At 51.6% G+C, this 27,213-nt stretch overlaps 1 protein-coding gene across 1 annotated transcript in view; it reads left to right on the top strand.

The window, feature by feature from the left end:
- LOC144165141 (E3 ubiquitin-protein ligase MIB2-like) overlaps nt 1-27,213 on the top strand; it is a 200,039-nt gene that overhangs the window by 110,415 nt on the left and 62,411 nt on the right. The window contains exons 4-5 of the mRNA XM_077695244.1: nt 524-711; nt 1,520-1,674. Coding sequence (XP_077551370.1) covers nt 524-711; nt 1,520-1,674 — 343 coding nt within the window. The remainder of the gene's footprint in view (nt 1-523; nt 712-1,519; nt 1,675-27,213) is intronic.

The raw sequence follows: 27,213 nt of genomic DNA on the forward strand, positions 1-27,213 counted from the left end.
CCGTTCCTAGCCCTTGTCTCTTAATATATAAACAGGCAGAGAGAGAACGAGAGAGTTTCTGCAAGCAAGGCATACTGGACAGACCTATAGGAGCATGCTTGGTGGTGTGACCAACGATTATAATGAAGAAGCGCGAGAGAAGCACGGGTAAACCACCCTTCAAAATTTAGTTCTTTGCTCGATGTGCTTGCACCATGCTGAATTGTCATGAGTGTGAGACAGTGGTTGGATGCCGGAGTAAAACTCTAGATTCATAAGGTCCCCAATTGGAAGGCCACGTCATGACTGTAGAATCTTTTGTTTTTATTGCAGTCCATAAGAGAGTTGTGGGTTGTGTGTCGGTGGGCATAACACGATGAGGATGGATAATCTGCCACGGAATGGTGGTGATGAATATACATACTTTTATTGACGTCTGCGCTCTACTAAAACTTTTCATTGCTAGTTTAAAGTGTTCAACTGCAGACATTCTATGTTATGTATGTTCCTCTGCAGTTATAAATTCCTGATGCTTGCTGCACAGGTGGAGAAAAAAATTTTGGAGCAGTTTAACACTTCTGTGGCCGGCGGATTTCTATGGGCATGCTATCTTGCACGAAGCGGAGCTGACATTAGTCGCAAAAACGAAGCCGGCGAAACTCCATTGGAAATTGTCCGCAGAGTGGATGAGGAAGCAGTGGGTGTTCTCCAATTTTTTCATGTTCAAGAGCGGTAAGTCAACCCTGCACATTTGCATGGTATTTAACGATGTACTTTCTTGTCAGATCGCGGTTGTTATGGCCGGACGCAAGTAAGTTTAGTGTTAAATTATATTAGTCTTCCTACAAAGGAAGTAATAGAAACAAAGGTGTCCTGCGCGATGAAATAAAACAATGCATTAAAAGATCGGTGATCATGAAGCGCTGTGTCTGCTGTTGTGTAGGAAGGCCGTTTTCCTGAATGACTGTCCAGTACTTTTTTAGAGTGAATAGTAAAGGCAAGAGACATTTACTCGTGTTACATCCAGTATTTTTCTGGAATTTCCTGCCCACACGAAGCGTCAGGATACTGTGAGCATGAAAATTGAATAGTGGCTCCTTGATTTTCACAGGGTTTTATAATTGGTTTTACCATTAGGTTTTTGTTGAAATAAACTTCTATTTTGTGTCAGTCGAAGAAGCATATTTCTTTGTTGATGGGCAATCTGCAATAGTGCTATTCAATAAATGTCTTCACTGTTCTCAGGCTCCCCACTTCATTTAAAGGGGGTGTATTGTATGTAATTATATTAAAGGTAATTGCGTTTTCTTGATATAGAGAAATGCCTTATATTCAAAGATGTCAGGCTACCTCACTGTGATTTCGAAAGCATTCTGACTGTGGCTGCGACAGTGATTTGGCGCTGAAACAAACCTAGCCCCCGTTATTGACATGTGCTACTCAAAACTCAATACCAGCGGAATTTTTAAAAATGTTTTTATTCACACGCTCAAAAACAGAAATTGTTTATACTGGCGGCATTTTATTTTGAAATTTTTAGCGACGTTCAGAGTGGCAAATGCAAGAACTGCTTTGAGGCAGCAGCGAACATGGTATTTAAACCATGCGGACATTGCTTCTACTGCGAAGATTGTAGCCAGCGGATGAGACGCTGCCTCACTTGCGGTATGCTTATCAGCGGAAGGGTCCCTACTGGTAAGTGAACTTTAAAACCGGTCGATTGAGTCTGGCGCAGATACTCCAAAGTAGTTTTTGCTGTAATACAAACAAGCGACCTTATTTTAAAGTGTTTTGTATTCTTCGTTTTCTGCTTCAGTGTTTTACAAAAGTTAGCAAGGTATGTGACTTTCTTTCTCTGATACCTTGTAAGAACCAAAACTGCCTGCACAAAACGTTTCCCATCTATACAAACTTCAGCATGTTAAAAAGAATTGTCTGTGTAGGTCAAGCCCTAGTTATGCCATAAAAATGTGTCAAGATAAAGGACTCGCCGTGGTGCCTGAGTGGCTAAGACGTCGCGCTGCTGAGCACAATTCGCGTGTTCGATTCCCGGCCGCGGCGGACGCTTTTCTGATGGAGGCGAAAAGCAAAAATACCCATGTGTACGAGATTTCGGCGCACGTTAAGGATCTCCAGGTGGTCAAAATTAATGCGGAGCCCTTTACTACGGCGCGCTCCATGGCCTGCGTTGCTTCGGCGCGGTAAACCCCACAATCAATCAAGGTCAAGATAGAGGGGCGTTCGCTTTTATTGCTGTCTCCTGATTGCTTTTAACTGCGAACATTTTCTATGTGTGCTCATCTTCTCTTTTCAATAATTTTGGTTATTTCACAATATCAGCACCGTTGTTCTTGTGACATAGTACTAGGGCCGCATTCCTATGACCAGCGAAAGATTCATATATTTATAGTGTACCGTTGGCTTTAGGCGTTTGAGCTGGTTGAGCTGGCGCGTTTATAAGTTTAAAAACGTATGTTGCGCTCCTCGCAACTGGATATCTTTTTGACTCAATGACAGATTCCAGAATACACGGCGGTTGTGACAAACAAGAAAACAACTGCAACAAGGTGGATTGGAGCGCGCAAAATTTATTTTAGGTGATTCGGGGTATAACGAGCAAACCCGAATAAAGGAACCAAGCAGAACACTTACCAGACGTAAGCAGGTTCGTAGGAATTTCTTCGCTAGACCTGTAGCGGCGCGATTCCCCCGCGCCGATACGTTGACGACGACTAAGGCAGAAGCGTATACTCACGTGTGCTTGCGCTGGAGGAAAGGCAGAATATATAGGGCCATGAGGCGGGCTTCTTGACCCCAAAAGGCCACCCTGTTTCTTGGCCAATCACCCACGTGGGTATGTGCCACTACAAAAGGAAAACAACAACAAAAATAAAGTCAGTTATATCCCAAACGCTGTCCCGGCTGGTGGTCTCTGCGCCGGTCACAACATAAATTGCTGACGTGGACTGAACTCACCTCTCCTCAGCGGGCAATGCCGCACCGTTAGGCCTGGCCGGATTCTGTGGGCCAACTACAGCCTGGCATTTACCCCAATGCAGTTCCGCCCGCTCTAGCGACAACCGCGACTGTGCACAGCACTACGCTGCCCCCGTTTGGACTGGGAACCAGCGAATATGGTTCACGCAAGTCGAAGCGCGCTTTCGTCTGCATCGCATAGCTAGCCTTGAGACGACAAACGACATTGTCGGCGCCTGCCCGCCAGGCGGCATCGCAAACGATCTTGTCGACATCTTGTATGCTCCACATCGTGTAGCCCCGTTCGACCACCTCAATGTCGCAATCATCCAACACAGGAGTGAGTCGAAGTAAAGCAGACTGCAGCAGCTTCTGAACATCGAGGAGCTCGGTGACAGGCGGCGCTTGCAGCTGCTACATCGTATGCGTCAGCTATTGGGCAATCATGGCGAGGACGTTAATGATCCACGTCTTTGGCAGCTCTTTCTTCAATGCCTCCCAAAGGACATGGCATTGGTACTGGCGGCCTGTGCTTGCATGAAATATGACCAACTCGCGAAATCGGCTGATCGCATCGCGGAATATTTTCTGTCGAAAAACATCGCCACAGTCGCCGACACGTCCTACACCTCAAGGGATGACTCCAGGCTTGGTCGACGTGAGAGCCGCAGTGATGAAATCAGACATCGGCTGTCATAAATTGCACCCATCTTGCAGCGACGGCGACGTGCGTCCTGCGGCGGACGGTACTCCCCACAAGCGACTCGTTCTCAACATCCCTTCTCCGTAGCGCTCGGTGAGAATGGCCCTTCTGGCGTCTTTTGGTATCATCTCATTTTCGCCGCTGCCGCCCACAAGTGCCCATAGCCTTCCTCATGGACGTGGAACTAGGAGACCATACACCTGCGGCGGCAAGTGAACGCGGTCGCACAGTCAGCCGCCTCTTCTGAGTCACCGACGAGGTTGCCGGCTACTGCTTCTTTGTCGATACGAAAGCAGAGGTCAGTGTCCTATGGAGCTTTTCGCAAGGACGATGGCACCGAGAAATGAGCTCCACGTTAATTGTCTTCAAAAATTACCCGAACAACACCTACGGCCAGAGGTTCTTTACTGTAAATTTTGGCCTACGTCGCACCTCCCCGTGGCTTTTCGCAATTGCCAACATCAAGAGCGGATTATCGTTGCTGATTTCCTGGCTTTGTCGAACTTGCCATGGACGTCGACTCTCGACGCCTCGTGGGCGTGACGTCGAGGCTTTCGGTACATGGCGTTCTCTCCTTTGCAACGGTGACCGGACTTGGAGACTTTGTGTCATTTTGCGTGCACGATAAGATACTTTCAGATTTTTCTGCGATCACAACACCACACATGGGAGAGCCTTCATTGAAGCACACCATCACCTACCACATCGTCACGAAGGGAGCCCCTTTCTTCGCTCGAGCGCGTCGTCGATCGCATTATGCCATTTGTCGTCAAGTGTTCGAGCACATGCTGGTATTGGGAATTATTGGTCCATCCTCCAGCAACAGTGCGTCAGCCCTGAATAAGGTATCCAGGAAGCACCCCGGTGAGTGCAGGCTATCTGGTGATTATCGTGCACTCAACGCAATCACAGTTCGGGACCAGTACCTGCTACTGCATTTGCAAAACTTCCCCGCGCTCTGGCAGGCTGAAAGATATTCAGCAAGTTGGACTCGGTCAACGCCTATTACCAGATACCTATGCAGCCAGGAGACATTCTGAAGACTTTTATCATTGCCCGATTCGGTCTCTTCTAATATGTCCGAATTCCCTTCGGCTCGCGTAACGCCAACCATACACTTTAACGTGCCATCCACAACGTTACCCGCGTTTTAAATTTTCTCTTTGCCTACTTCGAATGACCTTTTGATCGCAAGCAAATCACCATCCGAGTACGAAGTGCATTTGCGAGCTCTTTTCACTACGCTTGAAGAAAATCATTCGTAATAAACACTAAATAGTGCTTCTTCATTGTGCATACCACCGAGTTCCTGGGCCACCCCACAGGGCATCAGACCTCTCGATACGAAGGTGAAGGCAATCCAGGACTTACCCCGCCAACCTCAGTTAGGAAGCTCAGAGTATTCTTGGGCCTTCAAACTTCCACCGACAGCTCCTTCCCAACTGTGCCGAACAGCTCGAGCCCCTTACTGATCCACTGGCCCCCAAGGCAGGACCTGCAGAGAACTTCGAATAGAGCGAGCAAGCAGCATCCGCCTTTTGTGCAGCGAAAAGGGCCCTCTCCGATACCGCCATGATTTTACACCCCGTCGCTGCCATGCAACATTGCCTTATCACCGACGCATCCACCATGGCTGTCGGCACAATAGTTTAGCAGTTCATCTTCGGTTGGCAACCACTTGGTTTCTACTCCCAGAAGCTGAAACCTGCTAAGAAAAGGTAGAGAACGTTCTGGCGCGAGCTACATGTTGTCTATCTTGCCACAAAATATTTCCTGCATTTCCTGGAATGCAGAAACATCAACGTTGTTACAGATCATAAGCGCCGCAAGTTCACCTTCCAGCGCAACCACGACTCGTACTCATCGCTTAAGATCCTACAACTCTCCTTCGTCTCGGAGTTTACTGTAATTGAGCGGCATGTCAGCGGCCCGAGAAACACTGCTGCTTCTGGGGCGCTGTCTCGTGCTTGCCATTTTGTGGGCTTGCCCTTTCGTGTTAACCCCAACCAATCTCCATGGAAGAGCTTGCTACTCCACAGCAACAGGACACTCAGATCGAGCAATGCCGTTCTGCCTCCTCCACGCTGATTTTTCACAGATTGTGCTGTTGCCGTTTACCGAAGGCACAATCGCTATCAACCGGCGTCCCCCGGCTATATGTTCCACCGATGTTTCGTCGAGCTGTTTTCAACGCCCTGCACGGCAATAGTCACCGCAGTATTCGAGAAACTCAACACCACTCACAGCTCGGTGGCTCTTGCCCTCTACGAATGCTGATGTCCGCCGTTGGGCACGCACCTGCCTCCAGGGCCAGCGTGTAGGGGTAACAAGGCACACATCTACTCTTGGCTCGCAATTCCATCCACCGGACACCCGTTTCGCGAAAGTGCACATTGATCTGGTCGGCCCCCTGACACCATCGCGATGCGCCACCTACGTGTTGACATGCGTGGACCGCTTCATATGCTCGTCAGACGCAATCCCAACCCCTTATGTCAAGGCGGAAACAGTCCCCAAAGCATTTGTTGGTGGTTGGGTGTCCGGTTTTGGCTGCTCTCCTGTTGTCACCACTGATCGCGGGCGTCAATTCTAATCCACACATTTCAACGCCTTTGCTGCCATCTTGGGAGTACGCCACAATCATATCACCACATAGCATCCGTTTGCACGTGGAATGGTGGAACGTTTACGCCGCCAACTCAAGGCAGCTTTCCCCACCTACAAGACAAGGAAACATTGAGCCGAACACATTCCCCTTCTCTTACTCAGCCTACGCTCGGCTTTCTAGACTGACTTGCGTTGCGCATAAGCTCAACTGGTGTAAGTCTGCCCTCTTTGTCTCTCTTGCGGCTTCTTCATACCTCCGTCTGCCGATGGACCTTCGGACTCCGTCACTTATGTGGGTGACCTCCGTCGCCTTTTCGAACAAATCCGTCCCCTGCTTCCTCGACAGAGCAGTGACCACTCCGCCTTCGTGTGCGAGGACCTTTCTTCCTACACTCACGTGTTCGTGCACCGTGACGCTGCCTCTCTTCCCCTAACTCCCGCGATCACCCATACTGACATCGAGTGGCACCAGAAGAAATTCACCCTCGCTACTAACGGCCACCACGACGTCGTCGTCGCGGACCAAGAAAAGTCAGCATACGTCGCCTCTTTCTGACCCAGCCAGGCCTAGTAACTTACACCGTTGCCCAGGAACGTACACCCTTAACTGTCGAAAACTGTCCCGTGGGCATAAACAACGGCCTACGAATCTACCGGGGGATACCTGCAGTGGCGCGGTTGTGCCACTCTGAGACGACGACGATGACGAAGGTGAATATTTTCCCTTTCCCTTAACTGGACCTTTTCGGTTCGTCTGCGTGATTTTATCCCCATATTCTTTGCGGAATTCCTGGCAATTGTCCTGGCGCTACGAAAGCTGGATGTGTCCATTACATCTCCAATGATAATTTCCGATTCTTTTTCTGTATGCCTAGCACTTTCTTCCCCTAAAGACACTCCCCTTCTGCGGACGTTTCGGTCACTCCTGCCACCTCACTTCACTGAAATTCACCTTCTTTGGGTTCCTGGTCATGCAGGGATCACATACAACGAGACTTCCGACTCTCTAGCAAGGGTAGCACTTTCTGTGCCTGTAGTAGACGTCGTAGAGCCGACACCTTTAATAACAGCAGCTAGGTACCGTAGGATGCTGAAACTCCAAGTACAGCAAGAATCGGTTTTATTATCATTAAGAGATTTCAATCATCTTAAATTTTCATGGAAACCTGAATGGTGCCCTTCACGCAACTTAGAGGTGATTATTACAGCCTTACGTTGTCGAGTACCCAAGTTAAACAGGTATTTGCACAGGTCTCGTCTGGCGCCAACAGCTCTGTGCAGCTATAAGACGAGTCTGTCGATCACTTCCTTTTGACATGCCGACGTTTTTCCCGAGTCAGACGTCAGTCCCTGGAGGTGCCGCTTAACAGTTTGGGGATATCCCTAACAGTGCCGGCTATTCTATCGTTCGGGGCATCCGAAACGGGGTTCTGCCGCCGGGATGTATGCTCTGCCCTCCTGCGCTACATTGAAAATTCAAAACGATTCTCTTTATGATTGCGATTGGTCACCCTCGCTTTGATTTTTCAGGGTTTTTTTTATTTTTTCCTTTTCCCTCAAAAATTTTTCAAACCGGTCTAAATTATCTTTCCTAAAAGTCGCGTGATTAGAAAAGAATTCCATTCATTTTAACCATCCTCTGTTGATTGGCCGATCCCCTGATTGGGTATGTGCCATAGCTAAAGGCGCAACAACAACAACAACAACAACAACACGAAGTGCACACTCACGTGTACTTGCGCTGAAGGAATAAAACTCAGTTCAAGCCCAAACGCTGCCGCGTCTGGCTCTCTCTGTGTCGGTCGTGACAGGCCGAATATTAGGCCCCAGCCTCTACCCTTCCCAGTGACCCAATTTCTGAGGAGACACCGTTTACTCGCGTAATTTTCCAAGTACATAAAACGCTTGATGAAATAGAGAACGAGCAGTAAAGACACGGATCCCGTCAGCGCTGGTATGCACCGACCTCAAGCAGTGTCTTGATGTATTGACATCCTGAAACATTTCTTCCTAGCCCACTAGCCTAAACCACCGTCCTAATTCATTTTACCTCTAAGCATTGTGTTTCCGCGTTATATTTGTGTTCAACACCTGTGCCTATAACAAGCTCCTCCCAGTAAGGGGAAGAGGTTGTGGCACGCTCGTGGTTAGTCGGCCCTCGAATTGTAGGATTTTGGCCATTGACAAACAGCTGCGTTTAAACGGTAGGTAAAATTACTTGCCTTTCAACTTGCCAGCTTTTATGTAGGAAATTAATTGCTCTTTGACACAATGCAAATATTGACCGTAAATTACTTGTGCAGGACATAGATCAGCGCTTTCTGCCACTCTTCGTTGGTAGGACTGGTCCCTGAAAACTGCTGGGCAAGGCATCTACAATTCAGTCCCGTGATGTAGGACGCCATAGCATGACTTTCTCGTACAGCATCCTGTGAACGGAAGATGCTGCAATTTAAATTTAGCTCTTCAAGCACTGGAAAAAAGCTACGCCTGCTTGAAACGAGGAGGGAGTGAACAGACCGAGGCCTGGTGCGCTTGTGTGGCTTAAGATGCGTTCGTTAAGGTGCGGAGGTTCTGCCCAAGGAATGATAGCATGTTCGAGGGGTGAAGCGTCATTATCACTAGAGACCACAAGTTTACATGTAAACCTGTAGAGACCACAAGTTTACATGTAAGCCTGTTACATGTAGAGACCACAAGTATTCACATGTAAGCCTGAAATAATGAAATAAGAGCGTTTCAAGAAATACTTCATTGTCCGTATACGTGCCTATTTTAATATGGGCTTTTCAATGCCTATTGTGACAATATTGGCCTACATAGGCTTTTAGGCGCCTTAAAATGCCTTTTTTATATAATATGCGCCGTTAGAGGTTTTTTATGTCGATGTTGTGCAAGAAATGGCGTCGCTTTAGATGCCAGAAACTGTGTTTTTTGCAAACACGCCCGAGCCTAAGTAGCGATGCCATTGCCGGGTTTAACTTGCTCTGGCTCTGCAGATCTCACTGCCGCATCGACCCGACCGCTCGGTCCGCCTGCTTCTCTGCATCTGCCTTGCTCATCCGTGGATGTATGACTCATAACCTCCTCCTAAATCACTCTGTTCGTCGGTCTCCCTGATTTGCAGTTTTTCACGCGTTCTGATAGATGGCTTCTATTCCCAGAGCCTACTAACCAGTATCTTGTTCTCTTTTTACCCTTTATACTTGGTTGGTTGGTTGGTTCCAAAAAAATGGCTCGTACCGACTCAGGGGGATTGGCCAGGAAATGGGCGCTAACTGAGAGAAGAGGAAAAACTGAAATTTCGATTAAAAGAAGAAAAGTGAATAAATACAGGAAACAGGTGAGAATCAATGGGAATAAAAAGATAATAAGTTAACTGCCAGAAAATGAGGTGCGGTAGTAGATAAAGCTCACCAACTACAAAATCAACACAAATGAATAAGGAAACGATAGGCCGAAGGACAATCGTGGAGAGTACGTAAGAAAATAAAGAAAAAAGATTCGGCAACGAAGGAGAGGCAGTGAGCGGGAAGGCAGAGCATACAGGCGCAGACATTTGTTTAAGAGCAGCCCGCCATCTTGAATTAACGGCTATACTTCATCCCCATATTTCCGGCACACACTCATCCGGATCTTCAACTTCCTCACGTCCACTGCTAGCTTATGGCATTAAAGTCTGTTTAAAGAGTTTATTCAAAATAAACTTTTCGAATGTCTGTCACCTCAAAAAAATTCAGCAATATTTTACACGATGTTGCCATTTTCTCGCTTCGTACAGTTTCGTGAAGCCGAATATATTAAACACGTTAAAGTTTAGTAGTACCTATCGAGCTAGGATATCTAACTAGTTATATCTTGCGCTGAATTCTGAGTCCTTTCGCCATTCAAGAAATTTCTCCATTATAATCACTTTCCAATACATTCGTATTTCACCAGATTAACTTTTTATATTAAACTGATAGCAGTTCCAGCTTTCCCTTCAAAACGAAACATATTGTGTGCATATTGTCATTACGAGATCTACAATGATCACGGCACCCTCGACAAGTCAGTAACCAATATTTCCCTTGGACCGCTGGCCTCATTTTTAGCCTTTAGTTTGACTTCTCGTGCACACTCCTAAGTCGTCTTTGAAACCTGTTTATCTCGCTCATGTCTTTTCACGTTTGGATATTATGCCATACCATCACAACTTATCAGCACTCCCAATCATGCACTGTCCCATAACATCTTGTCTGAAATTTATGGGACTTTTTTGCACTCTACTTGAATCTGCATGTTCTCAACGTCTTTAGCCTCTCTGGGTGTGTTTGCTCTGGGGATTGATCTTTTTTACGCGATGGAGGCGGCCCACGTCAAAGTCAGTCGTCAAGTAGGAGCGTTTTAGCGATGTTTAGGTCGGTGCTGGCACTAAACGGTTCCTTGTAGACCAAGGTGGCGTCCAGGTTACCGGGCTCATGCTGCCGCTTCGCCGCCGTCACAGCGACATAATCCATAAATCCTCTTCTTACACCAAGCCCTTTGAGGCGCGGTTTTACCAAGTTAAAAGTTAATGAGTTTGGTGTTTTCTGCGCTGTGCTCCTCGGCCGCCTCCTCCATAGCCTTCGCACACCCTGTGGTGTTCTTATACCACTAGGATACGCCACTCTGCGTGTGGGAGTCCATATAATTTGTGTCTCAGTATCTGCGATAAGCCAAGATGTCAACAAGATTATCAACCTTAAGACATTACCAACCTGTGAAATATGGTTAACTAGCGAAGTAAGGACAGCACAACAGTAGAGACCACATAGGACTAGCGCTAGCGCTAGCGCTAGTCCTGTGTCCTTTAGTGCTAGTGCTCTAGCACTAGTCCTGGGTGGTCTCTACTTTTGTCCCGTCCTTAGCGCGCTACTTAACCATGTTTCACAGTTCGAACCAACTAGCCCTCATTTACGCATTGACAAGTCACCAACCTGGTTCTGCTCTTTGGTGATGCCGGCAATGATGTTGACCATAATACTGCCCATGCTAATAGTATCCAAGATTGTTGCAGCGTTTTTGGCCCCAGTCTGACGCTTCCCAAATGGTTTCCACTTCTTGCTGATTTTTTTCTTCAAAGTTACTGTGACCAGCAAACCCCACAGCCGCGTGAGCAATGGTGGTCCGAACCGGCATGGTACCGACTGGTGAAAAATTTCCGCTTAAAAGCTTATTTCCTCTTGTTCACAGCCTAAATGATCAGCTACCCAAACACTGTGGCGTGAACCGGTATGAGGCCTTGGATTAGAGTTATTATTTTCGTACATGTGTGGGTGTCCGCAGCTTGTCCTTACCCCCATCCAAGAACCGTTTCTGCGAACGCGGCGTGGCGTCCCCTACGACCCTGTTGCCCCATATCACGTGCTTTGTTCCAAGGCACCGTTATTGTCCAACTATAACACCATCGCCATGTGGCTGTAGCTGCAGTTATCCGATTCCCTTCATGCAGCCAGGGCGCCACACCAATTCTGAATTGCCATTTGCCTGTTTGAAATTTTCTCCCTCTGTGCGCAGCTTGCACATGGTAAAATTTACAAACCACAAAAATACAGAGCGGCAGTGTCGCACTGATGCTTCTAGATATGTCGGAGCCGTGGTTATCTTGCGAGTCACATTTGTGCACACAGAGTTTTTTTTTTGTTTTGAAAACACTCTCTAATGTAAACCAAAGTGTTTGTTGTACCAGAAAACCGTAAAAAGGAATTTGTATATTATTTGGAGACAGAATAAGTGTCATATCAATTGGTCTGCCCATGCATGAAGAGTGTTGAATTTACAAAACCTTTCTTATGTGGTACGAAACATTGTGTTCATGAATGAGTCCTTGTAAAAAAGCATTGGCTATCACTACACATATGGTCACGGCGCAAAAACTGATCAAGCAAGTAGGACAAAGTAAAAGAGTGTGTATTTCGGGAAACTTGTGCCTGATGCCTGGTAGCAGTCACAACAAGAACGCGCTCACGAAGGGGCACGTCCTCGTATTCTTTGTGGCTTAGGCGGTGATGATTATGGTTGTGACCTGCATGATGATGATTAGGATCATGGAGACATGCCAGAACGGCGCACACCGGCTTCGGACGATTGGCGTGGCCAACAGAGATCGCTGCGTCAGCGCCGTCTCTGCTCTGTGGCTGATTACTAACGTAATCCCGCAATAGCATCGTCCTGATGCTGAAGATCGCTGTCAACATGGTCCGAAGCCAGAATGGTCGAGAAGTCGGCTTGGCGTGAGACAGAGGGTTGCAAACGCACTACATGGACCGTCTCTGGTTCAGATTGTGAACGACTGGCAACACCAGAATTTTCGGGTAGCACCTGGTAAGTTGCTTCGCTGAGTTGAGGAAGTACGTTATGCGACAAAAAGTAATGACGCAGAAGCTTTGTAGATAACCCCCGACGTCGAACGAGTATCCAAACCAGCGAAACGAGTATCCAAACTAGTATTCAAGGTCACGCGGTGCAAATTCCGCGTGGCGGCGGTGAAGGTGGTAGCGGGAAGCGTCCAGGTGCTGGGGCTAGATGATGCGGAGGTGGGCAAGCTGCCGGGCTTCCTCAGCGCGTTGTACGTATAGCTGGGAGGTGATGTCATATCCGTCGTTGCTGTCGTGAAGCAGCTTGGCGTGGGAAATTGTTGTAGCTTCTCTGCCGTAGAGGAGGGTGAACGGTGTCATTCAAGTCGTTTCCTGTTGGGCCGTGGTGTATGCAAACGTGCTGTACTAGGGGTCTGCATCCCAGGTCCGGTGTTCAACATCAGCGTACAAGCTCAGCATGTCAGCGATGGTCTTGTTGAGCGTTCCTTTAAGCCGTTCATCTGACGGTGGTACGCACTGGCTTTTTGTTTAGGCGTGCTGCTGAGTGTGAGTACTTCGTGCAGACGTTTCGCGTAAATGCGGTTGCACGGACCGTAATATTCACCTTGTGAGCCCCATGTCGGTGAACTATCCTTGCTAGAAAAACTGTGCCACTTCAAGCGCGGTGGCCTTTTGAAGAGGTTTTGTTTCTGCGTACTTGGTCAAGTAGTCAGTGGCAACTGCTATGCACCTGTTTCCCTCTGTAGAGGTGGGAAAGGGGCCCTGCAGGTCTATTCCCACTTGCTAGAACGGCACTTGGGGAATTTGAATCGGTCGGAGAAATCCGGCTGGTCTGCCGGGCAGCTCCTTGCGTATCTGGCAGTCTCGACAAGTTCGGACGTACTGCCTCACGTTCGCCGAGAGCTTGGGACAGTAATAGGTCATCTTGATTTTTGCAAGAGTGCGTGCGCAAGCAAGGTGGCCAGCATCAGGCTCATCATGACAAGACGGCAAGATGTAGTTTTGTAAGGGTGGCGGGCAACAAGAAGGTGACGCCGGCCATTCGGGGCGAAGTCTCATTTGTATAACACACCCCTGTGAAGGCAGAAAGTTGGCAGACCTCTACTAAAACACTTTTGCGGGCTGCTGGCGTATCCGTATTAGAAGTCGATCAGTGGTAGCAGTTCTTGGTCTTCCTGCTGCTGTTCCGAAATGGTGGCCGCAATAAGAACTCCAATCAGTAATCCATCATCAATGTCATCAGCGGGTGATTTACCGACCGGCGCTGTCGAGAGGCAGTCTGCATCTGAAGTTCGCTTGCCTGATTTGTAGATGACGGTCAGCAAACTCTTGGAGTAGAATTCTCCAGCGTGCCAAGCGGCTAGACGGGTTTCTCAGGTTTGTAAACCAGCACGGGGAGTGATGGTCACTTACAACTTTGAATGCATGGCCATAAAGGTACAGTCGAAATTTTAGGGCGGCCCACACAACCGCTAAGCACTCCTTTTCAGTGGCCGAGTAATTGCTTTCGGCTCGTGACAGCGTTCGACTTGCGTAGGGAATGCCTCGTTCGGCATCATCTTGCCATTGGACGACAACAGCGCCTAGCCCCACATTGCCGGCATGACTATGCCCCATAGTGGCTGCCTCCCCATCGAAGTGGCCTAAAACAAGTGCGGTCTACAGGCAACACCGTACCTGATCGAAAGCTTCTTGCTCTTCCGCGGACGAGACAAAAGTGACGTCATTGCGAGTGATGCATGTGAGAGGGGCTGCACTTTTGGCGAAATCGGCGATGAATCCCCAATAGTATAAGCACAGGCCCAGAAAACGCCGAAGAGACTTCGTGTCAACAGGAGTTTCGAAACGAGAAACAGCTGAAATGAATGAACGACATTTATTAGGATGGGGGACGCCACATAGCCGTAGTTGGGGAAGGGGAAGAACGGAAGAGAGGGAGGTGATCACACAATCGTTAGAGATGACTTGTTGGAGATAGATAATCAGTGATTTCTTTGGAAGGGGGATTGTAGACCCAATCTCACACTACCCTTGCCAGGCCACTCCTAATAGAAAACACACCTAGATCATGCAGAAAATTTCCGTCTTCGTACGGGGGATTATCAGGGGACGAGTTGGGGGGCAGAGCACTGAGCAAAGAATCGCGAGAAGATGCGAAAAGATGCAGAAGAGAAGAAGTGAGGTCTGATGCGAGGTCTTCACGAGAAGATGCGAGGTCTGAAAAAACATTCTGCTGGCAATGGGGACAGTACGGAGAGGCTGAAGAGTCCAAATGGAACCATTTCCGCAGTGTGGAGGGTGTGAGGGCCGCATTAGCGATTGTCTTATTAACAAAGATTTCTGCGGAATGGGGTAGGGTGGGGACACCATGCAGGTAGCCCTGCGGAGTCTTCTCACCGAGCCGCTTTCGGCGAGAATATTTAGCATGATCCAGTTGGGGGCGCGGATGTAGACCCGGATCAGGTGCAAGATCGGGAGCAGTCAAGGGACGTGTAGACTGAAGGCTCTCCCGCACTGCATTATGAGCAGCGTGATTGCCGACCCCCTGGGTCCCATGCCCCGGAATCCAGGCTGCGCGGACTTGCGTTCCGTTTCGGGCCCGTAGGTTAACCACGGCCTGGATTTGATGAACGGTAGGTTGATCAGAGTAAGCCTTATTGAATGCTCTCATGGCGGCGTGGGAATCACTGAGGAGGCGGACCCTGGGTGGCTGTGGTGCACGAGCCATGTAGGTCATGGGATCCAGGGCTTCTAGGAGACCATGGAGCTCGGCCTGGAGAGGGGACGGGGCGATGGTAGCAATAGTAGTGGCGCCACTAAGATCAGGGCGTTCTTAGCAGTGCCAAGCCAAACCGAAAGAGTTGTCTGTAGGCTGGCGTCTGCAAATATGTGCACCTCGTTTGGTAGCCTCTGTGCCATGCATCGGCGGAGGTCGCGCAGACGCGGAACGACGCTAGTTCGAGAGATAGCCGACCGTTCCGAAGAAACCACTGTATTTCGAGCCCAAGGGGGTGAGGAAGGAGATGGCATGGGTCCGATTGGGTGCGTTTGAGAGTCCCATGCAGTAATAGCAGCACCCTGGATAGTGAGCGTGCGCTGGAGTTGATGGTGTTTCCGGGTCTCTTCAAGAATTTCTGGCAGGGGAGGCAGAGCAGCAGCTTTCTCTAAGGCGCAGATCCTAGTGTGCCGTGGGAGGCCTGTGATCGTCCGCAGGGACGCACGATGAATAATTTGTAGTTGCTTCATGTGAGCTCGACAGAGGTCATATGCAGGGGCGCCGTACAGAATTCGACCAAGGGCAACTGCTCGAGTGAGCGCTAGGCAAGCAGCCTGGCTAGCTCCACCATACTTATTAGACATCCTGGAAATCAGATTCAGCATTGGTTTCCAGTTGCGTCTAAGTTGAGTGATCCAACGTCTGGCACTGTTGTGGCTGCTCAATGGGATTCCCAAAATGCGAACCTGGTCGCACTTGGTTTCGATTGGCGTTCCGGCCAGATAAATAACAGGATGGAAGTGAGATGGTGCGTTATGTAGCCCATGAACGAGTAGAAACTCTGTCTTATCAGGAGCCAACTCTAACCCAAGTGAAGCAAGGCTATGGGCTAGACTAGAAGCCGCTGCTTGTAGTTCAACAACCATACTTTCGGTGTCCGGATAGTTTGCTGCCTCAGTCCAGTCCGTGAGGTCATCAGCGTACACTGGAAAACGTGATGTGGTATCGGTCTCTAGATGACGAGCGATTCGCGTCATTGCCAAAATAAAAAGCACGGGCCCGAGGATGGAACCCTGGGGTACCCCCCTAGCCAAGAAATAGGTTCTGGGGCACCATCGCGGGTGCGTGCCACTAAGCTGAATAGGCCGATTTTCCAGAAAGGATTTTATCCAATTTTAAGCCCGTTGGCTTGGATATGCAGCAGCCAGTTCGGTATGGATGGCGGCTTAACTGACATTATCGAATGCCTTTCGCATGTCGACGGCTAGAACATAGTCCGGGTTTAATTTACGGTAATTACTCTGCGAAGGAGCCAAAGGCAGTCGTGGGTGCTGAGATGCGGACGAAAGCCAGTTTGGGATCGATAAAACCAGGGCTGTACGTAATCGAGATAGTGTTGCATTCTGTTGTTGATTAGTCTTTCGGTGAGTTTACACAGAGTTGGGGTGAAGGAGATGGGGCGCAGGTTAGAGAGCTGAGCCGGATCCTTGTTGGATTTGGGAAAAGGGCTAACTAAGGTCAACTTGAGCGTGTCGGGAACCGTCCCTGTTGCCCAGTGGTCATTAATGATCTCAAGGAGTACCAGCTGGGTGTTCTCGTCCTGGTTACGGAGGTGCTGCCATGTTAGACCATCATGGCCATGCGCAGAATGGAGTTTGCCTTGGTGAAGAGCGGCCTGAAGTTCAGGAAGAGTGAAAGGGCTGTCTAGGTCCTCATCAGGAGATGGAATTATATTAGCAAAAAGGGGGGGTGCGGATTCAAGGAGGCGTGTTCGAATATTGTGGACATGAGTTATTGTTCCACGATGTCAGGCGGATTTTGCAGGATGAGTGAGGCGAAGAGTGTAGAGCGACGTTTGCCTTTACCGGCGAGACCTCGGTAAACCCTCCATAGTTTGCTGAGGCCACGGTCCCGGCGAGGTCGGAACAGAGATTATGCCAGCTTTCATTAGCGAGAGCGCGTTGATACTCGCGTATGAGCGTGTATTGGTGCCGGATTTTAAAGGGATCTTTGTGCCTTTTACCATTTTCGAGGTACCGAGAAGTGAGGGTATGGGCACCCTTCCACAAGTTGGCAAGGTGCGCGTCAAGAGAAGCCGTTGTTGCGTCACATTCTATAACTTCACCAGACTGAGCCTTGGTGTCTTGCAAGGTGGCAATAAACTCTACCAGCGTCGTTGGGGTAGATAGGGAGCTTATTGCTCGGAAGGTTTGCCAGTTTATATGAGGAATATTTTTCTTTGCTCGGAGTCGCTTTCTGCGGAGGGTGACAAGTATTGGAAAGTGGTCGCTGCCCCACGTAGTGTTATATGGGTTCCAGTCGCGGGAAATGCAAGGGGTAGCGAAGGTGAGGTCTGGTGTGGTGTTATTTTGACGAGGATGTAGGCCTATGCGGGTGAATGAGCCAGGATTGTTTAACAGAGTAAGACCGCATTCCTCAAATGTTGACTTGAGATGTGTGCCACGCAAATCTGAATAAGCATAGCCCCACGTTGTGCTCTTAACACTAAAGTCCACACTCACGATGATTTGGGTTCGGGGAAACTGTGAAACGAGGTGGCGCAGCCAGTCATACGCAATGCTTGTCTGGGAGCCTGAGACGGCGCGGTAATATAGTGAAGCGACTACGCGGGGCTTGCCATCTGGTATTCTAATGTGCACAATGACTGCTTCATGGTTTTCTGTACATTCCCCTGAAACTTTGAGTTAACGGCTGGTGACATCCGAGCGGATAAGAACCGCTGCCTGTTCTACAGGAGTCGACGAAGCACCATGGCTCGAATGGGTAATACTGGGGTCGCTATAGGTGGTGTACCCCGATAGGCGAGGGATGCATCGGCTTTCCTGGAGGAGTATAACGAGGGGTGAAATTAGAGCGACGCGACTGCTCAGAATAGGGGCTGACTGACGGAAACTCCGAGAGTTCAATTGTAAGATTTGCAACGAGTGCTTCATTGCGGACCAGTTTCGGGATGCGCAACCTTTCGTGGCGGTTCCTCACAAGATTCCGACAGAGATATCCGGCCAGTAAGGTACTGAATTAGCTGTGGCTTGTTTGATGTGTTGTTCCGACCGAATGCGTATTTTCTCAATTGCTTCCTGGCGAGAGAGGCGCTCCCGTTGAAGCTCACCTCGAATGCGTGCCAAGACTTGCATCACCTCAGAAGTGTCTACATTTTGTTTTCGCGCCATCTGGGAAGAAGGTGTGCGCTTAACGCTCTTGATGTGGCTCGGACGCGAGGAACTTTTTGGGCGGGATATCAGGGCAGTAGACTGTTTGAGGGTGTCTGCTGAGGACGCCAATTCCGAAGTCTGCGAAGATGGCGTACCCTGCCGAATTGCCACCAACTCCTCTTTGAAGCGGCGGTTTTCCGCCCGTAGCTGTTGCATTTCATGGCGTAAGCTTTCCAACTGAGCTAGAATCGTTTGATTGACAGCACCGTTTGTTAAGGACGACACAGGTGGAGGGTCCTTGGTGGGTTGACTGTATGTGTTCGAAGTGTAGCCGTGCCCACGTATTATGTAGGACCAAGATACACCCGGTTCTTTGTTGTCCTGCCATGAGTTTGCTTTGCGTTCTTGCTTAGATTTCTCAGAAACCACTCTGCTATCTAGGACATGTGGGGTTGTCCGCAAGGTGCCCATTTTCCTGGCACGCAACACAGAAGAGTGTGCGCTCACATGCGTCATCATCGCCATGCATGTGGCCACATTTACGGCAGACTGGCTGCTTGGGGCAATATTTAGCAATATGCAAGCAAACCTTGCGTTTGGGTGCATGCGGCGACACTGGTACGATAGCCATGTTGTACTTGACCACACGAGGAAGGGTTGGTGAATCGAAAGTGAATACGGCCCGATTGGTTTTGCCAATGCACTGGGCTGCGAGGACCTCAGCTTGCTCACAGCGGAGCCATTGGAGTATCGTGGCACTGTCGTCGTCCGAATCAACCGTGATGACGCCTCTGGACGTGTTTGGGCGATGTGGGAACATTTTGACCTCTATAGGAACACTAACGTTTCCGGCGTTGTACGTGTAGCTGAGTCTGGTGGCATTGCTCAGTCTCGTTGCATGCTCAACGTCATAAACGGTGATCTGAATGCAGTTGCCGGCTACGTCATACCTATGAATGGATAACTGTGCATGCTCCTCAGACGGAGCTGTAGTCCCTATAAGTGTAGCAAGGGCAGTTTTTCGAATGTATCGTACGCTGATTTTTGTGAATGGCTTTAGCAAAAGTAGGGACTGGGGTCTACTCACCCTGTCCAGTCTTGTGATGACCGTCTTGCGGGTTGGGCGACGCAGTTGCCACAGGGTCCAGGGTCCAGCGGCTTGGTCAACTCTATCTCCTTCCATGTCTTGCGCCTCCAGTTGAGAATCTTGATTGGGTTGGCCAGCTTGCGTATCGTGCGGAGTGTGAGCGACTGCTGTGTGGGCACTCGCCGAGCAATTCAAAGGCGTTCCTGAGCTTTAGGGAGCCTGGTTGAACTCCGGAGGCCATGCTGAGGCAGCCGAGGCGCTCCAGTCACTCGTGCCGCGTTCCCCGGTGGCGACCACGCCGCTGGAACCCAGCTGGGTGAGCGTTAGGCTTAACGCGGTGTGCCACGAAAAACGTTTGTGAATGTCCTCCTAGGGGGGTAAATCAGGTATCAGAAGGTAGGCACAAGTTCCGACGATGTTCACGAAGGCCGTGGTCACCTCAAAAGTCCAATACACCCGGTAGGAACGTCGATAAACACTTTAAAAGACGGAGTGCATGTCGCAGCCATCCAGACAAGCGCCAAGTAGCGCCCTCTTCCCAACAGCTGAAAGCTTCTCAGGGTCGCCGCGAATGCCAGCGCTGCTAACGACGTGGCCGAGCGAAAGCAGCTCCTCATACCCCAAGTGACACTTTTCTGGCTTGACTGTGAGCGAAAAGGTTCGGATGGCCTGGAGGACTGGTGGCAGTCACTCTAGGTGTTCCTTGAATGTATTTGAGAACACGACGATGTCGTCTAGATACACAAGGCACGTTTGCCACTTAAGGCCAGATAGAACAGTGTCCATCATCCATTGAGAAGTTGCGGGAGTGGAGCACAAGCCAAAAGGAAGATCCTTAAACTCGTACAGTTCGTCAGGAGTTACGAAGGCAGTCTTCTTACGATCACGCTCATCGACTTCTATTTGCCAATCACCGCTCTTCAAATCCATGGACGAAATCCTGATTGAGTTTGCAATAGTCGATGCAGAATCGAAACTGCCATCTTTTTTATTCACCAGCACGACTGGCGACGCCCAACGGCTTTTCGAAGGCTGAATGACGTAATCACCAAGCATCTCTCGCACCTGCCACAGTATAGCGTCACGCTCCTTTGGTTACACTCGGTTGGGATGTTGGTAAACGGTGCGCTCAGGTTCGTACGTGATGATGCGGTGTTTGATCAGCGGAGTTTGTCGGACGCGTGACGTTGATGAGCAGTAGACGGTGAAGCGGTGCAACAGTTACAAGAGCTTTTCTCGGTTTGTTTACGGTAAGCACGGCCAAACGTCAAGTGAAAGCTTGCTCGTCGCCTTGGGAGTCGGGTCGCTATGAAGCACAAAGCAAACCGTAGGGCCGGAGACGTCCTCAAAAGCTGCCACGGTAGTTCCTTCGGCGATTTCGCGAAACTGGTTCGAAAAAACTTGTGAGCCGAAGCTCTGTATCACCGCGTGTAATGGTGACCAATCCCCGCGCGGTAGCGATTCCATGCTGAATTAAAAGCGGACGGATAGATTCTGCGATTCCTTCAACACTGGGAGGGCGCTGCGGTCGCCACGCTGAGCGGACGTGATCCGCAAGGGCTCCGCATATTTCACTGATTGGGCCGTGTTAATTACATCTGACCGCAGTGATTTTGTGCTCATCGTGTGTGTGAAGTTCCCCGGAACTGATCGACACCAATTTTGGCCCCGAGGACTGGATTCTTCGTGAAATATCAGCGATTTTGTGCCCAGCCCCCGCTAGGCCTATTCAGCCACGCCTAGGCTTCGCACGAATACGGCTCCCCAGCGGCGCGCCGGCGGTGGCTGCTAGGCCTAGCGCTCCGCGTCGGCAGCTCGCGCCGTGCGGGCGCTCGCTGCGCTCGCTCGCTCCTTTCGCCATGGCATCGCCTTCATCCACCGACATCAACTATGACCTACCAACGGCAGTTAACGCTCAAATTCCGGACGGAGCCGCCGAGGCCATGGATCTCAGCATGCCGGCTCCCGGCACGGACTCGACCACGTCGCAAGCCCCGCCGCACCGAGACACGTTTCGCCTGCACGGCCGCGGCGTCGTCGCCGTAGAGGGCCAAGACCTTTCACCACTAGACACCGACGGATGGAAAATATCAGGAAAGCAAGTAAGCCAGCATCTACTAACACCACCGGCCTCTGGCTTCTCCGAACCGCGGCAGTCCAACCGAACCCGACCGGAACCCTAACTTCGCCCAACGCGTCTCCGCCCGTCTTACTAAAGCAGCCCGCATGCCCAACGTGCTACCGAAGTCCGATACCAAGATTATCATCCGCCCAAGAGGAGGCCTTAACGTCGCCAGAGTTGAAGCGAATATTATCATGTCCGCCGTCCTAGCAGCAGCACAAACACCAAGAGAGACGGCGCGAGACGACACCATATGTACCAACCCAGCTCAAAACATTATCGTGGTCAGTACCCCCAATGAGGAAAGAGCCAGGCAGTATGCTCGGATTCGATCCCTGCACGTCGGAGGCCAACAACACGAGGCGCACGCGTATCGAGCGGCACCGCACGGCACCGTCAAGGGAGTAATCCGAGGCATCGCCGCGGAAGACTCCCCCCTCGAGATACAAGAAAATGTTGTCAACAGTGCAAATCCCATGGCTTTCGAGGCTCATCGCATTGGCAGTACAACGACAGTGGTGGTGCTTTTCGCGGGTACCAAGGTTCCTAACTTTGTCAAGTATGGTTCCATACTCCTACGCTGCAGTCTGTATCGCCAGCACTATGACGTTTGCCGCCGCTGCGGCCACATCGGACACCGAGCGGACGTCTGCCCACAACCGCACAAGATTGTGTGTTTCGCCTGCGGGACCCCAAACCCCGGGCAAGGCCACGAAAAGCAGTGCACACCCCATTGCAAGTTGTGCGGCGGCAGCCACCCCACGGGGACAGCCGGCTGCACGAACAGGTACAAAGTCCCCATTGTCGTGACGCGACGGCGCTGGGAACGCCAGCTCGCAGAGCAGGAGCAACGCCACCAACAATATGCGGCCAACTCAGAAGAATTCCCGCAGCTGCCGCAGCTGGAACAGCAGCAGACGCCGCCGGTCGGAGGAGATCGCATGGCACCCGGGACACGCAGGAGCCGATCGCGCATGCGCCAGACCGCCAGAGAGCGTTCAGCGAGTACCAGCGGCAAAGGTGGAGAAGCGCGGCGCTCCGCATTGAGACAGCGGGCCGGAGGGATCACCGGCGCCACTGGAGGGACCGTCAGCTGGGCGGACGCGGTGCGTCCGATCAGCCTATCCCGACGCCCTCTTTCGAAGCACGAAACACCAAGACAACTGAGCAGCAACGCCGAAACTACCCAACTCCGCCACGAGAATGCACAGCTTCGCCGACACATAGCAGAACAAGACGCCAAGATCGCCGCCCAAAACGCCACAATCAATGCGATCAATGCCAAACTTGAACAGCTGCTAGCCCTGCACCAGCCCGGTGAAAGCCCGGCACAAACTACCACAAGTGTACACAGTGCGCAGACATCGACAGTAAGCACGCCCCCCGAAATGGACACTGACACTATGGAGCTCGCAGAGGCCCGCCCAATGGTGGACAGAGGCTCGAGAGTGGGCAGCGGCGTGGAACCTGGCCCAAAGCGCCGGGCGCTGGAGAACTCGAAAGAGCGACGTATACTCACCCGCCTCGACCATCAGCGGGACCGACAGGACCGGGTCGAGACAGAAATCAAGTCTATATACACACGTCTAGGGACCCTAGAAAGTAACGGACAGCAACTCGTGAGCACCATGCAAAACATCCAAACCATGATACTTCAAATCCAAGCGCACCTACAGCTGGCACCCGCCACGTCGTCCTCATCACCACCCCAATACCCAACGGCCCAACCATGACACCGCCCTCGAACCGACACCGTCCCCTTAGAATCTGGCAATGGAACGCAAACGGACTCCACTTCAAAAGAAATACGCTACAACACATCCGGCAACTCGATCCCGAGTCCACACCGGACGTCCTCTTACTTCAGGAAACACACAGCGAGCAAATCCTGACGATGCCTGGGTACCATGCCTACGCCATTCCCCCCAGCGCCCGGGGTGAAGGTGCGGGAACAGCTCAAGGCGTAAGCATCCTAGTCAAGAAAGGCATTACATGCATCGAGCACCCACCCATCGCTGCCAGCCCCATAGAATACGGCGTAGCGGAAATCGTGCTAGGCAGACGTAAGAGCAAAGAAAGTATCTTCGTAGTCACTGCATATAGCAATCCGAGACACTACAGACAGAGATTCCGCCACTTCTTTCGAAGACTGATCCAACTAGCTGGAAGCAACACAGTGCTCGTCGGAGGTGACTTCAACGCCCCACATCAAGCATGGGACTACCCCCGAACGACAGCTAAAGACGGTCACTGCATGGCGAGGCAGCCGACACCGGCTTCTTGCTCCTCAATGAAACAAATTCCTGTTCCCTTGTGTAATGAAAGCAAAATAAATGAAAGTGGGAACAAAAACCTGCACCAGCAAAGCTATCACAGGTTAAAGCCAATTAGAGAAATAAATGAACTGGGAGGTATGCTCCAATGTGAATTTCAAGTAAAGCCAACCCCCGAACGACAGCTAAAGACGGTCACTGCATGGCGAGGCAGCCGACACCGGCTTCTTGCTCCTCAATGACACAACGTTCCACACCCGCATCGGCACCTCGGTGCAACGGGACACCAATCCCGACCTCACCTTCCACCGCCCGGCCCCGCACTGCGCCGCAGCCCAATGGAGCCATACGGGCCACTCCCTCGGGAGTGACCACTACATCCTCGAGGTCCTCGTCCCGACGAGTCAAGTGGTCCTGTCGGCCAAACTCCGCACGCAACATCTCACGGACTGGGACGCTTTTCGGCACGAACTCGAACAGCTTGACACCCTCGACGGCAGAGACAACATCCAGGCCATCACGGAGTGGACACAGACACTCCAACGAGTCAAGAAGCGCACCACGCGGGCCGTCGAAGTCCCCGAACAGGTGGACAGTGTAGACAGTCACCTAGCCCACATGCTCGAAGCTCGACAGTCCCTGCAACGCAGGTGGAAGCGGTACCGAAGCAACCGAAACCTACGCAAGAAAATTGCCCAACTCAACAGGGAAATCGAAAAATACTGCGCAACTCTCTGCCGCCAACAGTGGCACGCAGTGTGCCAACAAGCCGGGGGCCAACTACATGTCAGACGCACATGGCATCTGCTCCGATACCTGCTAGACCCAGCGAAGTCCAAGACAACCCAGCGTACCCATCTCGAGCGTACGATACATCGGGCGACGCGAGAGAACGGCTCCCAAGACACGATCCGCTACCTGCAAGAGAAATATCTCCCCACCACCCCATCTGCAAAGCTTCCACTATATGGCGGAGCCGCCAACCCTGACCTCGACCGGGACATAGAACTCTGGGAAGTGCAGAACGTGCTCCAGAACCTCAATGCCACCTCGGCGGCGGGCCCAGACGGCATCACCAACAAAGAGCTACGCAACCTCCCTGACACATCCCTAGAGAGACTCACCCGCTACTTCAACCACTGCTGGCGTACGGGCCACCTACCCCAGAGCTGGAGAGACTCCAAGACCATCCTGATACCCAAGCCAGGCAAACCGCCCCATATTGGCAACCTCAGGCCGATCTCACTCACTTCGTGCGTTGGCAAGTGCCTTGAACACGTGCTCCTTAATCGTTGGAACCACTACCTAGAAATGAATCACAGGTATCCCCACACCATGACCGGATTCCGCCAGGGCCTCTGCACGCAGGATGCCATGCTCCTCCTCAAAGGGGCCATCTACGACAGGCGAACCAGCGATACCAAGGCCATCCTAGGACTAGATCTGCAGGGAGCGTTTGACAACGTGAAGCACGCGTCCATCTTGGAACAGATCTCGGCACTCAACATGGAAGAAAGGACCTTCGCGTACGTTAAAGCCTTCCTGTCGGATCGAACGGTCACCATCCACGCGGGGGACCTAGAACTCCCGACTAAGAGGCAAGGCAGCACAGGCACACCGCAAGGCTCAGTCATATCCCCCCTCCTCTTTAACCTGGTAATGATGAGAGTCGCTGCGGCCCTCGACAGAATCCCAAGCGTTAACTACAACCTCTACGCCGATGACATCACCATATGGGCCGTCCACGGAAGCGACGGTCAGATCGAGGAAGCTCTACAACAGGCGGTGCAAGCAGTAGAATGCAGTCTCGACGGAACGGGACTTAGGTGCTCGCCGACGAAATCGGAACTGCTGGTCATAGCACCGAGCCGCACTCGATGCGGAGCCCAGCCCAACATCAACCTCCACACGGCGGACGGGAGCGCCATACCACGAAAGGACATGCTGCGCGTGCTCGGCATGCACATACAAGCTAACGGCGCCAACTCGCACACGGTGCAACGGCTTTTATGCAAGGTCACTGCGGCAATGACGCTCATCCGCAAAGTCGCCACACGCCACGCTGGGATGCCGGAGGCCAGTGCACTACGGCTAGTGCAAGCGTTCGTGGTCAGCCACGTTGCATATGTCGCGGCCTACCACAACTGGACGGCGGCGGAGACCCAACGCATAGACGCGGCCCTCCGCCAGGCATACCGCGAGAGCCTAGGACTGTACAGATGCACTAGAACGGACCGCCTCCTTGAGCTGGGTGTGCACAACGCACTCGCCGAGATTGCTGAAGCCCAACGCATGAACCAGCTAAATCGCCTCTCAAGCACGCCCACCGGTCGCCACATCCTCGACAAAGCAGGACTTCGCCCTCTCTACGATCCCCCACCGCAAGCACAACCCCTACCCCCGGTCTTCATTCGTCGCCTGCACATCGCGCCCATTCCGAAGAACATGCACCCGGGCATCCACGACGCTCGCAGGAAAGCTCGGGCTAGAGCCCTCAGTAGACTGTATGCCAACGACGAGAGTGCACGATACGTAGACGTGGCCGCATACCACGCCAGACCCGGGCAGTACGCGGCAGCGGTCGTGACAGCGACCACGGGCGTCACAGTCACCGCGGCCAGCTTCCGAGCAAGTACACCGGCGCAAGCAGAAGAAATCGCCATCGCCCTCGCCGCAACCGACCCCGGCTGCGCAGTCATCCTCAGTGACTCAAAATCGGCCATACGCAACTACGGTACCAACGCTGTGGCGGCAATCGCGGCACGAATTCTCAGCAACGCTCCAGGCTCTACCACCCGACCCTTGAGACTGCAATGGTTCCCTGCACACGAGGAGCAGGCCCCCGGGGTAGACCCTCGCCCGCAACCGCAACATCACTGCGGACCGGGCCGCTCGCGAACTCATCAGTCGGGCGGCCCCCCAAGCGAGGTCTCCCCCCATGCCCCTGAATCCCGGACGGAGATCCCATGAAGACGCGCCCTACTTGCTACCTACACCACTAGAAGACTATGGCACCATACTACGGTGGTACCGAGACACCAGGAGACGGTTCCCGGCCCCACACCCCAACCTCACTCGAAGCGAGGGGACCCTCTATCGCCAAATACAGACAGACTCTGTGCTCACACCAGTACTGGGCCGCCACATAGCCCCCGCAATCTACGAGACATCCGCGTGTACCGTCTGCCGCGCCACTCGCGGCACGCTGGCCCACATACTACAGTGCACACCCCAAGACC

The sequence above is a fragment of the Haemaphysalis longicornis genome, unplaced genomic scaffold (genome assembly GCF_048455015.1).
Source record: "Haemaphysalis longicornis isolate Haplotype H1 unplaced genomic scaffold, Haemaphysalis longicornis Haplotype H1 scaffold_14, whole genome shotgun sequence".
Lineage (NCBI taxonomy): Eukaryota > Metazoa > Arthropoda > Arachnida > Ixodida > Ixodidae > Haemaphysalis > Haemaphysalis longicornis.